The 23,649-nt window shown below is 38.1% G+C and overlaps 3 protein-coding genes across 8 annotated transcripts; 2 read left to right on the top strand and 1 right to left on the bottom strand.

The window, feature by feature from the left end:
• The first annotated feature begins 950 nt into the window (after nt 1–950).
• Nucleotides 951–5,504, top strand: LOC113672308 (uncharacterized). The gene is made up of 7 exons (XM_089182249.1): nt 951–1,329; nt 2,020–2,075; nt 2,750–2,855; nt 3,197–3,308; nt 4,134–4,199; nt 4,283–4,329; nt 4,777–5,504. The coding sequence occupies exons 1-7, from the start codon at nt 1,242–1,244 to the stop codon at nt 4,791–4,793; spliced, it is 492 nt and encodes a 163-aa protein (XP_089038375.1). The 5' UTR covers nt 951–1,241; the 3' UTR covers nt 4,794–5,504.
• Nucleotides 5,505–10,581: 5,077 nt separating this feature from the next.
• LOC149040491 (uncharacterized) lies at nt 10,582–17,434 on the top strand. 6 transcript variants are annotated; one of them, XM_089182251.1, is made up of 6 exons: nt 13,429–13,518; nt 14,053–14,280; nt 15,339–15,450; nt 16,367–16,432; nt 16,517–16,569; nt 16,964–17,434. In XM_089182251.1, the coding sequence occupies exons 2-6, from the start codon at nt 14,172–14,174 to the stop codon at nt 16,978–16,980; spliced, it is 357 nt and encodes a 118-aa protein (XP_089038377.1). In that variant the 5' UTR covers nt 13,429–13,518; nt 14,053–14,171; the 3' UTR covers nt 16,981–17,434. The 6 variants fall into 6 exon arrangements, with proteins under 6 accessions (XP_089038378.1, XP_089038380.1, XP_089038379.1 ...); XM_089182250.1 differs by having other exon boundaries at nt 13,439–13,518; nt 16,517–16,572; XM_089182252.1 differs by lacking the exons at nt 13,429–13,518; nt 14,053–14,280 and adding an exon at nt 10,582–10,929 and having other exon boundaries at nt 16,517–16,572.
• A 381-nt stretch (nt 17,435–17,815) lies between these two features.
• LOC113672306 (uncharacterized) lies at nt 17,816–21,859 on the bottom strand. The gene is made up of 3 exons (XM_027188580.2): nt 20,693–21,859; nt 18,784–18,970; nt 17,816–18,241 (listed from the first exon to the last, which is right to left on the bottom strand). Exons 1-3 carry the CDS (start codon nt 21,617–21,619, stop codon nt 18,150–18,152), a joined length of 1,206 nt encoding a protein of 401 aa, XP_027044381.2. The 5' UTR covers nt 21,620–21,859; the 3' UTR covers nt 17,816–18,149.
• Between the last annotated feature and the right edge of the window lie 1,790 nt (nt 21,860–23,649).

Raw genomic sequence — 23,649 nt, 5'->3', positions numbered from 1 at the left:
ATGGCGTCTATTTGTGAACTAAGCCTTACAGTTTTAAGTGTGAAGCAATGATATTGGGGTTTTTTATATAATAAGGCGTCCATCGTCGAATATACTGTGGCCGCACGCTAATTTTTTTTATTGGGTTTAAGTTATAGTCTGTGACTAATACTATTAACTACATTCTAAGGGGAAAGCATTTCGGGACTTTGACAACTCACCGCTTAATAGAGCATAAACGATTAGTGAAGTGCCGCTTAATACAGGTGCGGCGTTAATCACGTTTTTTCTGAGTTTAGAGCGAGGAGCTTTTTCTTTTTGATGTCTTCAACCAAAACTGTAATTAACAAACAAAACAGGATTAAAAAAGAAAGACTTTCTCTCAGAGCAATGTATTATTCTAATTAGAGCGGTAAAAGCAAATGGGACGCGTGTTGTATTGCACACACCTATACAGCCAAGTATGAACATTTAGTCCGATAGAATCCATCGGAATTCCATGATTTGTACATCGATTGAAATCAGATGAAGCGCATCAGAATCCATTAGAATTACCGGAGTCTATTCTATTTCGATTCGAGCTCGTTTCTCGAAGGTTCCGGTGACTTAACGGTCTCGAAAAGCTTTTCCCTAAAGGTGGGGATTTCAAAAGTATTGTAAATTGTACATTAAAATTGTAAGCGAAAGAAAAGTGGACAGGTTAGGGTGTCACAATCTCCTTCTTCAATACAGCCCGCTGTCATTTACGGAAGAATGCTTTGCATGTTGTGATAACATCTTTTGGTTTTTATTCAATTAAGAGAATATCAGGGTAAGAGCCTACCCACCCCCCACCCTCCCCCCCCCCATGCACACACACAATTTTTTCAGTTCAGTTCCGTACTATTGAAATATTCAACGATTGTATCCACACAAACCCACACGAAATAAATTAACAAGATGTTTTCAAATTCGCGATGATTTCGTGACACGTTTAAAATCCTCACTGATATGTCACGCTACAGTTGTGACGTTTATCAAGGAAATAATATCCTCAACAGTCTTTCCCTTGGTGTTTGAAGCTCTAAATACTCAGGATTTGTGACACACACATTTCTTCTTTCTTTCATTTTTTGGCAGTACCTACACTCCCTTATCACTGACTCGTCTGGCAGTCGAAAGTCAATCTTTAATTTCGATCTACTTGATGTCGTAGTGATATCAAAGGTTGAGATCCCTACTCATTCGGTAGCCATTTTGGTCACCAGCGACGTCAAGACGCAATGGCTTTTTATTGGAGCCTTTCCTCGCCATTAGTCCTTGCGTTTTTTCTAGGTTTTATCCATTTGTGGCCTTGCACAGCGGCAGCTGGTAAGTTACATTGTGTTGCTCGGCTAATTTTACGAAAGTAGTGAAGTGTCTCAAGAAGTGTCTCATTTCACCTTCGTATTTCCTATTTCGTGTTATCACGATTACATTCTGATATTCTCAGCAGAGATCACAAAAGTATCGTTTTGAACCAAAACAGCATTAAGTAAATATGCTTCCGATTGGACTAACGAGACTTGTGGTAAAATATAAACCACTCTGATGTAAATTCCCTTTGTGAAAGACAGGAAGCGTTAATCCTTTCATGAACAGACACGCAACTTTAACTGTTGACGAATTTTGCGGGGATTTTAAACTTTCTTATATTTCAAGTAACAATGCACTTACACGTTACGAATTGAGGCATACACTGGGAAGCTAACTTAAAATTTTGCAAGCTGGTTTGCAGATGCAATTCTTGCTCCCGGATGTTGGATGAGAATTTGCATGTGTATATAGTTCTATAGACATATTCTAGCTAACTACGCCGTTCAAATATTGCTTCAGGTTAGAAGGTCAGTCTGTTAAAAATACGCTATGTACAACAGCGGCGAGGTTCCCGAAGGCGGAAGAAACCTTTCACGCACGACATTAATGATAACCGAAGCTCTCCCGAAGGGGTTTCGTTTGTCATCGAGTATATTCAATCGATAGTCACTTAACCCTGTTTAATCTTATTCATTTATTCGCTAGCAAACTGCAGTAAATACAGCGGCATTTCGTGTAAAAAATGCGTCGAACAATCTGGGGTAAGGTCACCATGTAATGAAAATATTTATGTGCTTGAATGTAGTAAGAGGCATCATAAAAATTCAGCCGGAATCTGAAACCTCCGAGAAACAGAGGCATGGTCAAACAATGAATTGGCTCAGGAAAATAATAAATCTAACATATTAAACGATTATTTGTATTCTCATCATCTTTTGTTTTTCAACATCAAGCCATTTGTAAATTATAAATTATAATGACTAAATTCTAGCATTGGTAAGGAAGTAAAAATCTGAAACTGCATGCATTATACAGTACATGAGAGTTATGAAATTTGAGATTTCTATATACTATCCAGAGACCCTATGATACTTCTGCACAGCCTCCCCTTGATTGGTGGTTTATAGCCCTTCACTCAACATAATAAACAGAAATCTTGAAATTTTATCTTTTTAATTACTTTGAAAGTCTCGTTTCGCTAATTATAGTAAACTCAGCAGCCAGATCTCAAAGGTCCTCTGTAACTCAAATGGGAGAGCATCCTTTCGTTCGGTTGACTGTTTGAATGGTGAATCTGTCTTAAAAAATATTGTCTAGAATTTAATAAATTTATGGTGATAAGTTATCACATTTATTTACAGTTCTACTCTTAGTCTTTTCGTATATTCAATTATTTACTTATAACTTATTCAGTTATCTATTCATTGTTTTTTAGTGCTTTTACTGCAAGCCAACCAAATTATGCGAGGCTGGTGATTTGGTGAAGAGCACTCTCCAAAAGTCTTGCGAGGGTCAGGAATGGATGACAGAACAGTGTCTAGGTAGAAAATGTTGCTCAATTTAAAGCAATAGGTTTCTTTTATTTCTTTGAACATGTCTTTTCGTGTTTTCCCCCCAAGCACTCAGGCTTATCAAGGGGGATTTCAATCATTATCATTACCGGTGACGGCATAGTCACCTTTAGTTTCGCTCAGTTATCGTAAGAGGAGACCTTCCAATGATGACATCCTCACTTTATTTCTGATGTAAAAAAAAAAAAATGAGAAATATTCTCATTCGATTAGTTGCCCCAACCAAAGCTTCAAAAGGGACGATTTTAAGTTTTTTTTTCAACAATTGTTTTCTGGATATTAAAGATTGTATTGAAATGTTTTTCTTTTAGTCACTGGAAAAATTCTTCTCATTGCCCTGCCTGTGGCGGGTTTCGTGTTGCTTGTGACAATAGGATGTTGCATCTACTGCTGCTGTTGTCGAAAAACGAGAGCAAGGGGAGGGTAGGTATTGGGTGATTACCGATATCTAAGAGACTCTCCTGTAAACGTCGTAATCTATATGCTAGCGTCTACAAGTACCTTGTAAAATATAAATACTTAACTGCAATGGCCAAATTGTGTTGAGCAGTAGTAATGATAATGATAAAACAATAATATCGACGATAATTATAATTTAGCAGTAGACATTTCACGAGGTGGCTCTTAACAAAGTAATCAGAGGCATCAGTAAGAGATTCCCTCTTTCTCCCGTGTACCCCCATCCACACTAGACTCTTTCATTACTGTAAACGGCGTAACTGAATTTTTATATGATCCAGGGGCGGCAAAGCGTTTTGAAACGTGGAAGGGGAGGGAGGAGAGGGGGTTCATCGCACAATGAACTTAGTGTATAATCACAGTCAAACTTAGGAAATGCCCTTGGCGTAGTTTGTCGGCACAAGCAAACCTCTTCACTTTGCTAACAGTCCATTGCGTCGGTAGATCGATAAGTCCTTGAACATGTTTCGCCAGGCGCGATCCGCCATGTAAAACGATTTATGAGAGGATCACTTTGGGTTGTATCTTTCCGAGACAATTTTATGGCAATAAGCTCTGCATTGTCGTGAAGGGAGGACTGTGGTTCCTTGTCAAAATGTTCGTGTTTTTATGTTTTCGAGGAAAGCCTTTCCCTGCTCACTCTCTCTGCTAATAATGTTTCTGCACTCGTATCTTTCGTTTTCTGTGTGACCGTGCGAGTAAAGATCACACCTATTACCGGTATCCTTCATTGTTCAATCAAAACTCCTCAGGTGAGAAGTTGTCTTAAGATTGATTTTCTTTATCTAGGACTGACAAAGATGAGATCAAGTCTCATCGGAAGAGAAAAAAAATAGCTGATAAACACAAGGAAAGGTATACACAACCTTCAAGTTGATGACGATTTCAGTTATCTTTTTTGTCATAAGATAATTTAAATTCTTTCTGCCTTCTTTTAGGGAAAAAGAAAGGCAAGAGAAACGTGACGAAATGAGGAAAAAATATGGTAGGTGAATAGGTCGTTTTAAATTCAATCAAAAAAATAAATTCTGGTTAGGACGATTATTATATAAATAAAGAGAAAGGCATTATTTCTCCCTGTAAAGTATGCAAAGTATGAAGTATAATCCCACCCCTGTGTTGGAAAGTAAACTAACACCTCGTGCACATCAGTAAAACATTTTTTGTTAAGTCGGGTTTAACTGAATGGAAATTAAGAAAAGAGAAATGAAAAAAAAACTGAGTTTTGTATAGATTTTAAGTAGTCGCTTAACTTTATTTTCAATGTATTAAATTTGAGGTCGATAACCACCTGTTTAAGCGGCTTCAATGAAAAAAAAATGTCAAACGGGTCTAACCGAAACAACTTAAAAACATTTTAAAGCTTTGGTATGAATGGGGTTTAAGTCATTTATTGTATCGCATATAATACAATTTCTTTCTTAATTTTCAGGTATAGAATCTGTATGAAGATGGAATAAAGACACAAATTCAGAAGCTTCTCTTACCTTTGTATCTGTTAATCAAGGCTTCGCAATGACGACATATTTTAAGATGTCATTAAAATGCCATTAAAATGGCTTTGCTCAGGCTGCATCTTTGAGTAAAGAGTCTGAGCTTATGTAGTTTTCTATGCTTTATTAATAATGATGTTGTGTGGAGAGAGTAATCTTGAAGTTAAACCTATCAGCTGACTTAGGTTTTGTTGTTAGCTTATATAATAAACCCCAACGAAACCCAGGTGCCGCGAGACAACATATAGGGTTTTTGTGTCAAATGATACAAGTGTACTTTTAGTCAGGTATTACCCCAAGCAATTATGCAGTAGTTGAGAAAAGGCTCAACCCGAGCATAGTACAGGCTAAGTAGTGTTTTAGTACTTAAGAAATAACTTAGTTTAGAAAGAATGCCTATACTTCTCTTGATTTTTTAGAAATATTAGTAATGTGCATCTTCCAACTAATATTGTAATCAATGTAAACTCCAAGGTATCTAATGGAAGTTTCCTGGGTCAACATCTGATTGTTTATAGATAACATGACCTGTTTGGGCAATTTTCTTTGAATTGGATGGAAAATAACAAAGTTTGACTTATCAATATTTAATGAAAGCTTATTTGCACATAGCCAAGTAAGAACTTTCTCAAGTTCAGAATTAATTAAACTTTCAAGCATCTTTATATCCCTATGCTGAAAGATACTGAGTACTACTGAAAGGTACTGAGTACTTAGGTTGGAAACATTTCAAAACTTAGACAAACTTGTCCAAAATGTAGTTTAACAAAGTCGTAAAGTCCAAAACCAGAGAAATCTTTCCACTGTACATAGGGTAAAACTGTCCGAAAACAGGAGGAACATAACTATGCTCGGCGTGATCATTCGAAATCGAAGGGATCTTGGGAAAACAGAGGGAAGTGTCTGTCTATGGGGGTTTAAAACGCGCACATCGGATTTTTCGTTAAATTAGACAAAACATTCCTATCGAAATCAGACATAACCGATCTAAATTGATGAAAACTTGCGAACTAGGGCCGTTTCCTAGCCGGTTCCACTACAGACAATCAACGATGTAGAAAGTAAATTGTTCATGTAACACATTTATCACTGTTGTTACGCGCAGGCGTCTATTTGTGAACTAAGTCTTACAGTTTTAAGTGTGAAGTAAGGATACTGGGTTGTTTTCAAAATAAGGCGTCCATCGTCAAATACACTGTGGCCGCACGCTAATTTTTTTAACTCGGTTTATTTTCTAGTCTGTGACTAATACTATTAACTACGTTCTTCAAGGGGAAAGAATTTCGGGACTTTGACAACTCACCGCTTAATAGAGCATGAACGATTAATTAAGTGCCGCTTAATACAGGTTCGACTGCACTCGGTATTAATCACAATTTTCCTGAGTTTAGAGCGAGGAGCTTTTATTTCTTCAACCAAAACTTTAATAAGCGAACGAAACAGAATGAAAAAGGAAAGACTTGCTTTCAGAACGATGTATTGCTCTAAATATAAGGGTAAAAGCAAATGGGAAGCGTGTTGATCACACGCACCTATATACTCAACCTAGTATGAACATTTAGTCTGACAAAATCCATGATTTGGAATTCCATGATTTGTACATCGATTGCAATCAAATGAAGTGCATCAGAATCCATCAGAATTACCGGAATCTATTCTATTTCTATTCGAGCTCGTTTCTCGAAGGTTCCTGTAACTTAACGGTCCTGAAAAGCTGTTCTGTTTTCCCTCAAGGTGGGGATTTCAAAAGTATTGTAAATTGTGCATCAAAACTGTAAGCGAAAGAATCAAAATGGACCGGTTAGGGTGTCACAATCTCCTTCTTTAATACAGCCCGCTGTCATTACTGGGATACCTGTGGTAGCCCAGTCATAAAATGCTTTTGTTTTTTTGTCGTCTTTTTTACTGGGATACCTGTGGTAGCCCAGTCATAAAATGCCTTTGTTTTTTTGTCTTTTTTTTTTTTTTTTTTCCTCCGCCACAAAATGGAAAAATTGCGCAATAGTACCCAGAGGTCATTGGGCCCTCAACACCATGACAAGTAACTAATCCAATGAGGTGTTCACATGCTGATCACGCGTGTTATCCCTCAACACCATGACAACTAACTGTGATCCAATGAGGTGTTCACATGCTGATCACGCATGTTATCTTGATGATGATTGACGTTGTCATGCACAGACAGGGCCGGGTCACATGACGAACACGAGATCTTGCTTATAAATTTCAACGTATTTAAATTGCGATCTCCTGGAGCATTATGGCGCAAGCGCGCAAAATACTTACAGATGCATATACAAGTCGTATTAATCGCGGCTAACCCACACTGAAAGATGTTATTGAGCGGTAATTTTGGAACGAATTGAGTCGCGAACGCTTGACTGCCATGAAAGCCTTGAATACCTTGTATGCTAAGTATGCAAATGTCTTAGTTGAAAAACGTTCACTTGTTGTCAAAAGCAAAATCTGAAATCTGAAACCAAACTGCATATACTCTATGCAATCTATTGAACAACGTTACTACCGTGAGACTGAAGAAAATAATTATAATGGATGCAAACTGCTTGTGAAGAAAGACGACATGTTGGATTCACTTGATGGAAAGGAACGTAGCTACGATAACAGTACGAATGGTATTAATTTCACGATCAGAAAGGTGAATCTTATGTTTGTTTTCATTGTAGTTGTATGGATATTCTTTTTAATAAATACGTGATCCAAAACCCTGTGTTTTTTTGTGTATAATGTTATTATGTTAAATATTGTTACGCAATTGTCTTGTCACTGGCGGCCCAAGCTCACGTCTCGAGAAAAAGCCAACGATTAATTCATGAACGCGTCACGCGTTGTGTGACTCGGTGTTAAGTTACGAGAGGAACTGCACGTTATAAGGAATAGTACAGGGAACGAAGTATGGTCGATTTACAACGATACATATTTCGAAATATGAACATTTTTCTTGTAAAATCAATAAAAATTACTCATGCCCTGTGTATCCGTTGTATTTTCTGGCGATTTCTGCCGTTTTAAGCTTGCTTTACCATCACTGTTATTCACGTCATCTACTTTTATTACGTTGGTAAAATCTGTACAAACATCACACCAACCAACTCGCGCGCAAAATAAGAAGACTATATTGAAGGCTTGAAATAATTTTGCGATTGATTTTCATCAAGAAATGGGCCATGAATATTCCACAATAGTGCAAATAATCGTGAAGGCTGATCGCAGAAAAGCGATTGCGTGACGCTCGGTAAGCTGTAAGATGACATGTTATTATATACCAGACATAAAAACTCTTCAAATTCTTAGTCTGCATTTTGTACCCACTCTGCAGTCTGCAGTCTATATTTTGTATCCGGTCTGCAGTCTACTGTCTGTATTTTGTACTAACAGGTATCCGTGGCACCAATACAGTTTATTTTTGGTTACATTTATTCGCAAAACACATAATCTACCACAAAATACCTGTGTGTGAGGTAATTCGACATTTTCGTTCTTTCCCACATTAATATTCTTCTCTCCTTTTGTAAGAGTGTAGACATCTCTCACAATGCTTCAAGTAATTTACCCACCCTACAAAAAGTCCGACACCCATAGTATCACTACACTTGATTCCAAGGATCCAGTACCATCCAGGTATCCCAGTTACCCTGCTCACAGGGTCTAGTTTTTTTTTGTTTTTTGTTTTTTTGTTTTTTTCCTCCGCCACAAAATGGAAAAATTGCGCAATAGTACCCAGAGGTCATTGGGCCCCCAATACCATGAAACTAACTGTGATCCAATGAGGTGTTCACATACTGATCACGCGTGTTATCCCTCGATACCATGACAACTAACTGTGATCCAATGAGGTGTTCACATGCTGATCACGCGTGTTATCTTGATGATGATTGACGTTGTCATACACAGACAGGGCCGGGTCACATGACGAACACGAGATTTTGCTCATGCAACTCTTTGGTCAGTTGTTTTGCATTTCAACGTATTTGGATTGCGATCTCCTGGAGCATTATAGCGCAAACGCGCAAAATACTTACAGACGCATATACAAGTCGTATTAATCGCGGCTAATCCACACTGAAAGATGTTATTGAGCGGTAATTTTGGAACGGATTGAGTCGCGAACGCTTGAAAGCCATGAAAGCCTTGAATGCCTTGTATGCTAAGTATGCCAATGTCTTAGTTGAAAAACGTTCACTTGTTGTAAAAAGCAAAATCTGAAATCTGAAACCAAACTGCATATACTCTATGCAATCTATTGAACAACGCTACTACCGTGAGACTGAAGAACATAACTATATGGGATGCAAACTGCTTGTGAAGAAAGTTAAGACGACATGTTGGATTCACTTGATGGCAAGGAACGTAGCTACGATAACAGTACGAATGGTATTAACTTCACGATCAGAAAGGTGAATCTTATGTTTGTTTTCATTGTAGTTGTATGGATATTCTTTTTTAATAAATACGTGATCCAAAACCCTGTGTTTTTTTGTGTATAATGTTATTATGTTAAATATTGTTTACGCAATTGTCTTGTCACAAGCGGCCCAAGCTCACGTCTCGAGAAAAAGCCAACTATTAATTCATGAACGCGTCACGCGTTGTGTGACTCGGTGTTAAGTTACGAGAGGAACTGCACGTTATAAGGAATAGTACAGGGAACGAAGTATGGTCGATTTACAACGATACATATTTCGAAATATGAACATTTTTCTCGTAAAATCAATAAAACTTACTCATACCCTGTGTATCCGTTGTATTTTCTGGCGATTTCTGCCGTTTTAAGCTTGCTTTACCATCACTGTAGTTCACATCATCTACTTTTATTACGTTGATAAAATCTGTACAGACATCACACCAACCAACTCGCGCGCAAAGTAAGAAGACTATATTGAAGGCTTGAAATAATATTGCGATCGATTTTCATCAAGAAATGGGCCAGGAATATTCCACAATAGTGCAAATAATCGTGAAGGCGGATTGCAGAAAAGCGATTGCGTGACGCTCGGTAAGCTGTAAGATGACATGTTATTATATACCAGACGTAAAAACTCTTCAGATTCTTAGTCTGCATTTTGTACCCACTCTGCAGTCTGCAGTCTATATTTTGTATCCGGTCTGCAGTGTCTGCATTTTGTACTAACAGGTATCCGTGGCACCAATACAGTTTATTTTTAGTTACATTTATTCGCAAAATACACATAATCTCCCACAAAATACCTGTGAGTGAGGTAATTCGACATTTTCGTTCTTTCCCACATTAATATTCTTCTCTCCTTTTGTAAGAATGTAGACATCATTCACAATGTTTCAAGTAATCCACCCACCCTACAAAAAGGAACTCTTGCACGCATAGCATGCCTATGTTTTGAAATAGGTGTATGCCCTTGGCCAGACTTAAGCGCACTATTTCAGTATACTAGTCCGACACCAGTAGTATCACTACACTTGATTCCAAGGATTCAGTACCATCCAGGTATCCCAGTTACCCTGCTCACAGGGTCTAGTTTACTGAAGAATGCTTTGCAAGTTGTGATAACATCTTTTGATTTTTATTCAATTAAGAGAATATAAGGGTAAGAGCCAACCCCCCCCCCCCCACAATTTTTTCAGTTCCCATGATACTATGGAAATATACAACGATTGTACTGACACAAACTCACCCGAAATAAATTAACAGGATAGTTTCGCGATGATTTCGTGACGCGTTTAAAATCTTTACTAATATGTCACGCAACAATTGTGACACTGATCTTGAACAATTTTCCCCTTAATGTTTTAAGCTCTAAATACTCAGGATTTGGGACATACATATTTCCTCTTCTTCCTTTCATTTTTTAGCGATACCTGCACTCCCTTGTCACTGACTCGTCTGACAGTCGAAAGTTAATGGCAAATTTCGATCCATTTGAATGCATTTGATGTCGTAGTGACATCAAAGGTTGAGATCCTTACTCATACGGTAGCCAACGTTGGTCACCAACAACGTCAAGACGCTATGGCGTTTTATTGGAGCCTTTCCTCGCCTTTGGTTCTTGCGTTTTTTCTAGGTTTCATCCCTTTGTGGCCTTGCACAGCGGCAGCTGGTAAGTTACATTGTGTTGCTCGGGTAATTACAAAAGAAGTGAAGTGTATTAAGAAGTGAAGTGTTTCAAGAAGTGTTTCATTCCACCTTCGTATTTCCTATTTCGTGTTATCACGATCACATTCTGATATTCTCAGCGGAGATCACAAAAGTATCGTTTTGAACCAAAACAGCGTAAAGTAAGTATGCTTCTAATTGGACTAGCGAGACTTATGGCAAAATATAAACCAGTCTGACGTAAATTTCCCAGAAAGTGAAAGACAGGAAGCGTTAATCCTTTCAAGAATAGACGCTAGTTTTTCAGTCACGCAACTTTAAATGTTGACGAATTTTGCGGGGATAAGAAACTTTCTTATATTTCAAGTAACAATGCACTTATATGTTACGAATAGAGGCATGCACTCGGAGGCTAACTTAAAATTTTGCAGGCTGGTTTACAGATACATTTCTTGCTCCTGGATGTTAGATGAGAATTTGCATGTACTCATAGTTCTGTACTCATATTCAAGCTATCTTCGCCGTTCAGCGTTTTACATTGTGCACAAGCCGACCTTTTAATATCCTTCATCTATATGTTTCGTAAATGGCATCAGCGTTAAAATATTGCCTAAAGTCAGTCGGTCAAAAATACGACAGCGGCGAGGCTCCCTAAAGCGAAAGCAACCTTTCATGCACGACATTAAAGACCCATTTCCAACCTTGATGCAACGCAGTCGTTTGTTTTTGTTTTGAACCATCGCTTTTGTTTAAATAGCGCCTCTGATTGGTCAGTTATTTTTACCTTGTCACGTCTCAAAATACCTTCTGTGTTTTCTCCGATGAATTTGAAGAGCTTATCAAAATAATTCTGTTTAAAACAGTTCTATTCGTTTTAATCCGGTATGGAATCGGATGAATCCACTGATTTAGTAGATTCTGAGGCAGTAAACGCTTATGAATCGGTTGTTGCTAAAGAGGAACGCGAAAATCCTTGCAAGCATTTCGAAGAAGGTGAAAATGTTGATCCACCACGTTTTCTTGCATTCATAAATTTTTTTTTAATTGAAGTTTGCCATCCTTGTTAAATAGGACCAAGGGTCAGTTTAAGTTTCCTGCCCGTGGAGAAGAACTTGCGCTTGAAAGAGTGGTCGAGATTGTTGTCCATGCAAAGCAGCAAACTGTCAGTGTCGCTGACGTTCCTGCAATGAAGTGACTAAACTTAAAATAATTAAACGTCCGGCAGTCCGATATTTTTCCATATTTCTCTTCGAAATCCAAAAAATATATATACGAAAATGTTCTACCTTTATTTACAATCCTCAAGCGCTTCCAGGCAGCCTAAAATTTCGAACTTGATGTTTCTCGCTAACCCTGTATACAGAGTACGAAGCCATCGAAGCGCCTGACACTTAAAAACTTTTCAATGACACGGTTGGACACGGTCCTCAAACAACTCCATATTTCTCTTTGAAACATACCAATTTTTCGTTGGAAAATATTCTACCTTCATTTACAATCCTCAAGCGCTCCTAGAAAGTGAAAAAATGCCAACTTTATCCTTTTCGCTGACCTTGTACACAGAGTGCGAAGAGATCCCAGCGTGACACTAAGAAAATTTTCACCGGACACTACTGGACACGGTCTTCAAATAACTAAACGTCCGGCAGTCTGAAATTTTTTCATATTTCTCTATGAAAAATACCAATTTCTATTGGAAATATTTTATCTTCATTTAGAATCCTCAAGCGCTTCTAGAAAGTGAAAAAATTTGAACGTTGTCCTTTTCGCCGACTCTGTTCACAAAGTACGAAGAGATCCAAGCGTGACACTTTCTTCGTAAGGAAACTGTAAAATGACGACCGGCGAATGTATTTACCTTAAAACAGTTGACTATATGTCCAGGATGGCTCTTGAGAAAGACGATTTTAGAAGGTTTTCAGTGAGTTGGGAATTTCGTGTTACAGGAAATTGTGTCGCGGCGCACATTGCATCAAGGTTGGGAATGGGCCTTTAAGGATAACTGTAGCTCTACCGAAGGGCTTTCGTTTGTAATCGAGTATATTCAATCGATAGTCACTTAAAGGGGAAGTAAGGTCTAGGAAAAGTCTTCTACATCAAAAGTTCCTGACTTGCTTTGTCTTAATTGGCTATTCATTTGAGCTGAAACTTTTGTTGCCAGAAATCACGTTTTCAAAATTGACATTCTGGAGTTGAAATCCCCCATCTTTGTTATGACGTAGCTATGACGTAACTATGACGTAACAATAGTCAAGCATTGTAATCTCGACTAAGATGGATGAAAACAAAGAAAATAGCGGCAAGAAGGGCAAGAATGACTCAATTCTCGACTTGGATCTAAATCCAGAAGGTGAAACTCCTCCATTGATGTTTGAGCCGCAGCACAGCTCGTCTTCAGGAGAAGAAGAAACCTCTGTTGACGAAGAAATTCAGAGAGAGATACAAGGAGAAAAATCTAGGCGCTCACGTCTTCGAAATCGCGAGTGGTGCTCTTGCGGCAACTGTCAAAAGATGCCATCAGAACAGTCTTTGTTGGCATACACCGACTGAGAAATGAGAGACTTGAAGATTATCCGTCAATTGAGTCAGTTGAGTAAGCACCGATAGTAGAAACATTTTTCACAAAATTCATGCGAACATAACGTTTAAGTTGTTTGCAAGTTAGTCTGATACGAACCGTAAGAAACAAATGCAATTTGTTATCAGCCCTTTCATTACAAGTGGTGTTGTAACCTTTAGTCCTAAGGATGAACTTCACCGCAATTTTAATTGTATATAGACCTCTTTAATTTGTATGTTTTGTTTTCCCAATGGAGGTAAATTATGGTTAAATATGGACGTGAACTAGACAAAATCGAGAGACAGAGTACTTAGATAATTATCACATTATCTACTCTGGGAAAGTAAACAAAAGGAGGTCCACTCTTCCAAATTTGTTACATGTAAACAGAACCTCACGTCATACGACGAGCGTCAGGAAATCTCCCGTTGTCGAACAGTGTTAAGTTAGGATATCGATCTCATTTCGAATGGTCGCCTGCTTGGTGAAGCAGAATTTGCTTGTTTCAACTGCATTTGTTTGGGTTCCGTTCCGACTATGTATCAGTGTATTTCGTTTTTTTCCTAGGAGTGTGCGATTGGCAAGTTATAGACAGTCCACTTGGTGGACTTATAACAGCCATAGTAAAGTGAACAGACGCGTGATTCCTTCGTGTGTTGTGGCATCAATGAGAAGTAATTACCCAGATGCAGCCGGAAATTATAAAAGCTTTATGGACACGTTTAATCAACAAAATTGTCTTTGTATTTATTAATCATTCAAGGAAGTGCACAGTCTTTCTACGGCGCTACAAGGGTATCGGCTCCAGTTCCAATAATTAAATACCTTTAACAGTCTGTTCCGAAAACATAAAACTAATGATATAAATGCCAGTGGCATTTCAGGCAGATTCTTCAAATTTTGCATTTCTATTTTCTCCACCGTGGCTTAATTTTTTCCAAATCTGGATACATGCCGTGCGAGAAGGTCGTCCTGAGGCGGGCGTGGAGTGTGTGTGATGTTTTTTCGGAGATCAGGGACTGTGCTTTTGACAAGAAAAAAAAAAAACCAAACATTTAACACACTAATGGTTTTCTTCATTGTCTTCTTATTTATATACAGTGACGAGAAGACATTTTTTATAGTGATTCTAAAATCAACAAAAGTTCACGTGCCTTTGAATGAACTGAATTTACTGACTGAATTTACCACACGCGGTCAATCACCAATGCAAGCTTCAATTTGTTTCGCTTCCATTGCAGTGGTTCTCTTAAAAATAATTATTAAACTGAAAATGCATTTTGAAAATGTGAAAGGTATACGTACCTTTCAGTCTGAAGCAAAGGTCAAAAGGCACAACTTTCATACCTGAATATTCCGCTTGAAGTCTTCCTCGATAAAGTGATCTGAGCAGACGTAGCAGTTCCGGGTTTCGGCAAACTGTCCTTGCGTTTTATTTTTACTGGCCAAATTTTCTTTAAATTTTCATTTTCGGGTAGCTTTTGGAAGCTTACTCTTTTCCCTTTTGTATTATGACAGTTAACCACGAGACGGTTGACCATAGTTGAACTCTCATAAGAAATACCCGTGGTCAATCTGGTCAAAGTGTTGAACACGGATTGACTATTGTACGTCATAGCTGACGTCACATCCAAGAAGGCATATTTCTAGTCGCGAAAGTTGTAAATAAGAGCAACTTCAAAGCACTACCGTCACAATTTCAAGCTAAAACGGACAAAACGGCAATTATTTTCTAGTTCCTGAGGTAAAATTTTCTAGACTTTTCTTCCCCTTTAGCCCTTTCAATTTTAAGTTTTTTTTTCAACAATTGTTTTCTGGATATTAAACATTGTACTGAAATGTTTTTCTTTTAGACACTAGAAAAATTATTCTCCATACCCTGCCTGTGGTGCTTACCGTGGTGTTTTTGATAATAGCATATTGCTTTTGTCGCTGCGTTTGTCGAAAAACGAGAGCAAGGGAAGGGTAGGTATTGTGTGATTATGGATATCTAAAAGACTTTCTCCTGTTAACGTCGTAATCTATAAGACTATAAAAATTTGTGGGAAAGATTCTACCACGCTAATGTCAAATACAAAACACCAACTGGCCAGATTGTGGCGGGCAATAATAATGATAATGATAAATGATAATAATAATAATAATAATAGTAATAATAATAACAATGACGATGATGATGATGATGATTTAGCAGTAGACATTCCACGAGGTGGCTCTTCCTGTCCCATAGAAGGATTGCTAGCCCACATACAACTTACAACTTCAGACAAAGTAACGGCTGTATTCAGAGGCATTAGCAAGAGATTCCCTTTTTCTCCTGTGTACCCCCATCAACACGTGACTCTTTCCTTACCGCAAACGGTGAAACCGCGGCATAGCGTTTTGAAACGTGGGAGGGGAGGGAAGAGAGAGCCGGCTTCATCGCACAATAAACTCAGTGTATAATTACAGTCAAACTTATAAAATGCCCTTCGCGTACTTTGTCGGCACAAGCAAACCTCTCTACGTTGCTAACAGTGTCTATTGTGTCGGTAGATCGATAAGTCCTTAAACATATTTCGCCAGGCGCGATCCGCCATGAAAAACGATTTGTGGGAGGATCACTTTGGGTTGTATCTTTAAGAGACAATTTATGGCAATAAGTTTTGCACTGTCGTAAGGAGAGGGCTGTGGCTCTTCGTTCAAATTTTCGTGTTTGTTATGTTTTTGAGGAAAGCCTTTCCCTGCTCACCCTCCTTCCGCCTTTGATGTAATACTTCTGCACTCGTATCTTTCATTTTCTGTGTGAACCTGTGAGTAAAGATCACACCCATTATCCTTCTCTGTTCAATCAAAACTACTTGGGCGAGAAATTGTCTTAAAATTGATTTTCTTTATCTAGGACGGACAAAGATGAGGCCAAGTTTCGTCGGAAGAGAAAAGATATAGCCGATAAACACAAGGAAAGGTATACACAACCTTCAAGTTCATGACAATTTCAGTTATCTTTTTTTGTCATATGGGAATTTAAATTATTTCTGCTTTTTTTTAGGGAAAAAGAAAGGCAAGAGAGATACGACCAAATCAAGAAAAAATATATAAAACGTGGTTAGAACAATTATTATATAGATATATAAAGGGAAGGGCATTATATCTCCCTGTAAAGGAAGAAAAGTATATAGTATAACCACACCCTTGTGTTGGAAAGTAAGCTAACACTTCATTCACAACAGCAAAACATTTTTAGTTAAGTCGGAATTAGCTGAAAGAGAAATAAAAAACCAAGTTTTCTAGAGGTTTTAAGTAGTCGCTTGATTTTACTTTCGATGTACTGAATTTGAGGTCGTCGATAAAAATCTGTTTAAGCGACTTCAATGAAGGAAAAAATGTCAAGTTGGTTTAACTGAAACAGCTTAAAAGCATTTTAAATCTTTTGTATCAATGGGGTATAAGTCATTTACCGTATTGCAAATAACACACATTCTTTCTGGCATTTCAGGAACAGAAGCAGTATGAAGATGGAGTAAAGACAAATTCAGGAGCTTTGTTAAACGATAAAAATGGAACTATATTTAATCTGAAATATTGTAAGGGTTTCCTTATATTGGTGTTGGGAAAAAGAATGGAAATATTATATTACTTTAAGCCATTCGATACAAAAATTATAATAAGACAGGTTGATTATTTCTTATTCCTTTTAGCGGTCTCATCTAAGTACAATTTCTTTCACCTTTTTCTTATTGCGGTTGTGAATTTGGTACGGAACAGTTGCTCCGTTTCTACGGTGATTAGATCTTGTTGTACTATTTTGTGATAAGCTATGTTTTTAATTATGTCAATTTTCTAGTTGTAAATCTCTCTGGTAAAAGTTAACCTCGCACAGGAATTCCTGGAAACTCCTGCTTCTTATACTATTGATTACTTCGTAAAAATAAATATTGACCTTGCTCAGCAAGTGGATTAACGCAAACGGACGAAAAGTTCAAATCCCTTCTTTTTCAGCGCGAAGGAAAGGAAAGGAAAAACATAGAACCAAAATGGCAGAGTTCCGGTTTCCGCCAGGCGCGTTATTTGAGGAAAACACACACACAATTGCAATAAAAAAAACAAACACTCTTTGGAGGGGTGGGGATGAGTGGATTGAGGAAGGTCACAAACACTTCGGTTTTTCCCCAGATCTCTAAATTCCTGGTTGTGTGTGTAGTTCAGTGGTTGCTGAGCGTTTTGTGCAGATCCTACGCATACCGGGAGCTTTCTTGTTTGCCATTAGTGTAGCAAGAGCCGGGGAAGTCATAGTCTGCGTCGAAGGCCATAACTCAGGTAAACAAAACTAAATTAATCTATCTAAAAATTTATCATAACACCGGGAAAATCAGTTTTATTCTTTCAGATGGGATGTAGGATGGATCAAATAATTGAAAATGTAACTAACTACATGAGTTCTTTTTCAAGACTTTCCTTGACTACAGTTTTATGCCTTGAATGTTAATTGAACAAATACAGAGGTCAGCCAATCTGTTTAAGACATCTTAGTTTGTTCCTAGAGCAAAACGAATGATTCCTTGATGTTAGGTCCGGGAACAACTAAATCGAGCGCAGGCGAGTACACACAGGCTGTAAAAAATTCTTAAATGTGGACTATTATCAATATCATCGGTCGAACTGTGACAGGACATTTAACAGCTTTAAACCTGCTCGCCCTTTCCCGCAGAAATGCCGGACGATGTCACTGAAGTTGTGATCACCTCTGTCGGCTTACTTCGTAACTTGAGACAGTCTATAAAAGAGAAAAGAGAGAGAAATGAACCTTCTTGAGCTTGTAAGCAGCAAAAATCTACTAAACCAATAAAGACAAGACAACAATAATCATGCCGGAAAAAGAATCCACTCCGCAAACTTTACTTCGATTGTCTCTTTACTTAAACGCGACTCCAAAGACTTTGAGAAAATTGTCAAAGTTGTTTGAGTGGTCCTTCATTTAGTGGTAGTAGAAATGCTTAATCCTCAGATTTACGCCGTTTTTCCTCGTCTTGCGAGGGAAATGAACGCGGGATAATTTCCCAACAAGCGGTTGATAATCGAGCCTAAAACTTAAAAAAGCTTTCTTTCAACGAGCGTTTCCTTTAAAGATCTCTGACGATCAAAACTTATTCTTGCGCTAGCCTCTGCTCTCAGTTAGAAACTTTCTCTTACCACGAAGAGTAATAAATCTTCATTTAAACACTTAAATAGTGACTAAATACACGTCAGTTTGAGCAGTGAAAAGGAATAAATATAAATGAAAGTTGTTAAGGCGTTTGACTCATTAACTTTACGCACCTCTGCAAAGGCTGAAAATCTTATCACGAATAAATTGGAATACTGCCATGTAACCGTCTCTAAACTCCTGAAGAAACACGGCGAAGAAAACAGGGTTGAGACTAGGTGACAAAAACGATACTGCTATAACATATTGGGAGAATTCAGCGCTGATCTGATGACCGGACATAATGCACCCGACAGCAACCTGGGAAAAGCAAATAGTCAAAGTAAGTTTGAGATTTGCTAGAAGTTAATTCTTCGAGCTAACTTGAGACCGGAAAAATTAATTTCCGGAAAAAAAAAAATGAAAAACCAACGCAAACATCCGAGTAAGTAGATTTTAAATTGGCATAAATTCAATGCACTGATCTTGTTTCATTGATCTCTGGCCAAATATCTCATAGTTGTGCTAAGCGGATAACGGATAGCGTTAAAGGGGTGCTCTTATGGGCTACTCGAACTTCGAATATCCGTTTCTATTCACCAGCGAGCACTGAACTTGCTATTACATCCCATCGTTTTAGTGTTTACTAAAACAACTATACATTGGCTTTAAGCAAAAGATTATGATCTCTGACTGCTTTTAACCCTTTAACTCTTAGAGTGATTAGTATCTAATTTCTCCTCACAATATCATCCCTGAATCAACCATTTAAGTTATGAGAATAGATGGAATGATCACCAACTTGAGAAGCTCATGATTGTTACATTAATTCTCCTTTTCAGCACCGAAGGAGATGTGTGGAGAACCGAGTGTGGAGAATATGCATTCTGATGTTAAAATGCAAGGATTTAAAAATCCGTCTGTTATGCCGAGCTCCTAAAACGGGTTCTTCCCATATTTTTTGGCAATCACACACATGCAGGCCTGACCAAACATTAAAATTGATTATCAATGAATTTTGATATCAACCGATATTAACATCAGAAATCAATGTACAAAGGTGAAAGAGAAAAGTTGTTGCACTCCAATATAGTCGATATTAATTGTTTGGCTTCTAGTGTCATTGATTTCCATCGGTTGTTTTCCAGTTTGCATTGCTGATATCTATTACAGCTGTTCTTGGTCAATTCACGCCGATATTAACAGATTAATCGATGGGGTCAGTTAATTGATATCGAGTATTATTGGCTAATGAGTATAACATCAACCTACATGATTTCCGTGACCGATTCTTGGCGATTGACAACCACCAGCTTTTCAAAGTAAGACTCAACAGTGGTGAACTAATCAATCTCTTCTCTTAAAGTTCCTGAGTTGTGAACAGATCTGAGAGGGCGAAGTGTCATAAAAGAAAGTGTCTTTAAACAAAATTTTACTAATTTTACATTTGGAGCCTCTTTTCCACAAAATTTTCCTTTATCTGTCTTTCGGAAGCCTTTCTGAAATTTTCCTTATAAAAATTTCTCACGCGAATCCAGACAACGAGGAAAACATCGAAGCTGGTGCATCTTACACTTGTCTGAAAACAAATCATGCCGCAAAAGAAATTGCAAAGGAAACGCTATCTTGGAGTGCCCATTTCTCTTTCAAGTTCTTGTATGAGGATGAAGTTATAAAACAACTCCATTCTTATCGAAAAAAAAACTTTTTTTGGTTCGTCTTGTCACGAGCGTGGTACAAAGAAAAAGCTGTGAGACCCCAACACGAGTCGAATTTAGACCTCAAGTATTTTCAATCTATTTCATGGCTAACTGTTTAAAAGTAAATAACAAAAAGTACTAAAAAATGAATAAAGATTGCGAAACTTGGTGAAGCAAATCTCCGCGCGTGGGCAAAAAAACTAACAATGATAATAACAGTGCGTCAAAGTAAACAAGAAGTGGCGCCGGAATTATTTGTGAAACTAAATCATAATCTTCCATCAACCAGAATATTTTCGTCCACAGGTATTAAGTTAAAAAACTACATCAAAATGATACCTACCATTACAGGAATCCAGGTCACGTGAAATGTCAGACCCAGCACACATATCATCTTAGCAAAGTCTCTCTCGGCTCCGAGTCTTCGACTGTACAGGACAAAAGACTTGGACGTGCGTATCGCAGAAGTACCGCCCAGAGAGTAACCCGAACAATTAAAACAACCTAGAACATTGTGGACAATCTGCAGTAATAAACAGGCACTGCTGCTCATCAACAGAGCGAATAAAAACGTATAATCAGAGTTCTGTCTTGGATAGCTTATTTGCTCTAGGGAACAAAATAAAATCGTTAAGTTTTCTTTAGGTAAAGTTTTAAAACTGTGCAATTGCGTCGTCAGTGTTTTCCCTTCCGGACCCAGGCCGATGTAAGGCAACGAGGCAATTAACAAGGCCACAATGGCTATGCCTACAACTAAATTAGCAATAACGAGGGACGAGTTTCGCAAATTTTCCCTGTGTTTTTGCTCGTGCCTCGAGCAGGCTAAAGATGACGAGATTCTGTCGCCTATACTTCGATAGATTCCTCGCGCAGTCATGGCTAAGTAGGAGGTGTAGTTGAGTGTTGTAATTATAAACAGCGATGCCAACTTGAACCACATAAACATCAGGTGAAATATCTCGCAAATCGCCGGTCTTTCAACGTGGTTTGACCGCTGACTTCTAGGGCAGTTGTTGTACAGCAAGAGGTATATCGGCACTGGTATACAAACAGTTAAAAAGTCCACTAAAATCAGTGACATCAACAAAACGTCTCTGCTCGTTCGACCGCATCGTATGCGAAGCTTCGCGTAGCACACCACACATGGAAAAATATTCAGGAACAAGCCAAAAGCTCCTACCAATAGCAAATACAAATTCATGGAGCTTAGAAAGGAGCACTTTAAGTTCATTTCCGGTGAGTCGTGGTGGTGATTTTCTATGTGAGCCATTCTGATCACGTATAATTTCTGGTGGCTATCAATCCTTCTTTATCGTTTGGTCTCCACAGCAGAATATTGACTCGTGCGGTTTTGATGTCGCGCCAGATAAATGTCATTTATCGGGTAAACAAAGGATCGATTAAATTGCTTGAGGCCAAAGGCACTAAAAATACATCTTTCAAATACCCTTTTGAACAGAGGTTTTCAATGTAAACAAACTTCTCGACAGGCTCACAAAGCTCAAAGTCTGGAGCGGAAATGTTCAAGAAAGAATGGGTAAAAATAATGAATATGACGAATGCAAAAAAAAAGTGCATGGGTGGCCCGGGATAAACGAAATATTTTCCGCACAATAATTCAATGATTATGAAAAAGAAAGTTGTTCCGGACCTGTCTTGCCTTATAGTCTTGCTACCCTCTCATTTTAAGGAACTTTTAGAAGCTTTCTAAAATGTTCTGATTAATTTCAACGATTTCTGATCTGCAAGCAGCACATGACCGGGTAAAACTTCAGATGGTATTTGTGGCCGCATATTTTGGACTCTGAAGTGTTCGCTAGGAAAGTGAAAAATAGGAACAGTAAATGGAGAAAAGCATGTAACCGTGTTCTTTTTTTTTTTTTTTTTTTTATTATTATTATTATTTTTTTACTCTTCTCTGACAGGTCTACAAAGAGCAAGAATTGAACCGATGAAAGACAAACCAGCTAAACAAGGGTTTGTTATGATAACAAATTAGGTCAATGTTAATCCACAAAGCTTGCATGGAACTCATAGTAACAATGATATTTTGCTTTGGAGACTCCTTTGTCATAATATCTTACCATAACATTGAAGTTTTGAGTATACATTTGAAATGTAATAGACGTTTACTTTTACAACGTCACTTTGACACATGGTCTTTTAACTTTCAACAACCATATATTTCGCCTTTGAAATTAAAAACGTCCCTCTACCTGTGGATAAACAGCTTAAAAGGTCGCAAAAGATTCTATGTGGGTAACCATAAGAATTAGTCTGAAATCTCTTATGTTTTACAAAGATACAAAAGAGGGCCAGCTTAAAAAACAGCTGAAACCTGAGACAGTAGGCGATCTAGCGAACTTCCGCTCATGATAGTTTACTGGTTTCACATCATAACTAAAACGTTTTTGTCATCAGTTGAGCCTATTGGGTCTTATTGGCTGATGAAAATCGCCTTCCAAGTAATTATTAGTTAAAGCAAGAATGAGCTTTCACAGAACAATTTTTCTCTGATCTAGAAAATCAGACATTAACACTTCTTCCTGCACAGTTAAAGAAGATGTAGGCATAAGGTTTAGAGCCACCTTGATTATCAAAACCCTTACGGTGGCTCTGAAGCGCATGTATAAGGGCCGGATCGCATTACGGACCAATTTTAATGTTTAAAACTTGAGCTAAAAGAAGGTCGCATTTCAACAAGTGAAAATGCAAGCGTCAATCACACAGGGGAAATTTGAGCGGTGAAATTGTGTTCAGTAACGACACTTGCCATGCGGCCAAACAGGGTAGCAGTAACTCTCAGGTTTGCTTTGTTCGGCGCTCACAAAAGGCCAAATTGGGGGTGTATTGCCCAGTTCCTGAAGGAAGGAATACTTCTCACTTCTTGGCATTTGATGGCCGTAGTAAGCAAAGGGAAAATCTCGCCTCTACATGCTGTCGCTTCGAACTGTATGCAATGAAAACGACAGTGTAAATGATGAAATGTCGCGCTCTTTTTCACGTTCGTGACCTTGCCGTCGATATTGGGAGTCATTCTTTTCAACTGTTGACAGCTTTAGCGGCGGGCTCATTTGGTTTTTCGAGATTTGGAAAAATTGGTCCAGCCCGCCCAAGCACGCCGGCGTCTTTGATGTTTTTTCCCGATTTTGAAATTTATAAAAAATCGCAAATGAGGAGTCGCATTTGAAAAGAGGTGTGTTGACAGATTTTAGTCCTTAGAGTAAATAATTATCCGCAAAATCGTCTCTAATGCGACCCGGCCCTAAATCAAAACCTTAGATTGGCAGAAAGATAAAA

Source organism: Pocillopora damicornis, chromosome 9, assembly GCF_964200805.1.
Source record: "Pocillopora damicornis chromosome 9, jaPocDami1.2, whole genome shotgun sequence".
NCBI classification, from domain to species: Eukaryota; Metazoa; Cnidaria; class Anthozoa; order Scleractinia; family Pocilloporidae; genus Pocillopora; species Pocillopora damicornis.
Note: the sequence above shows the minus strand (reverse complement) of the source record. Positions and strands in the feature narration are given on the sequence as shown.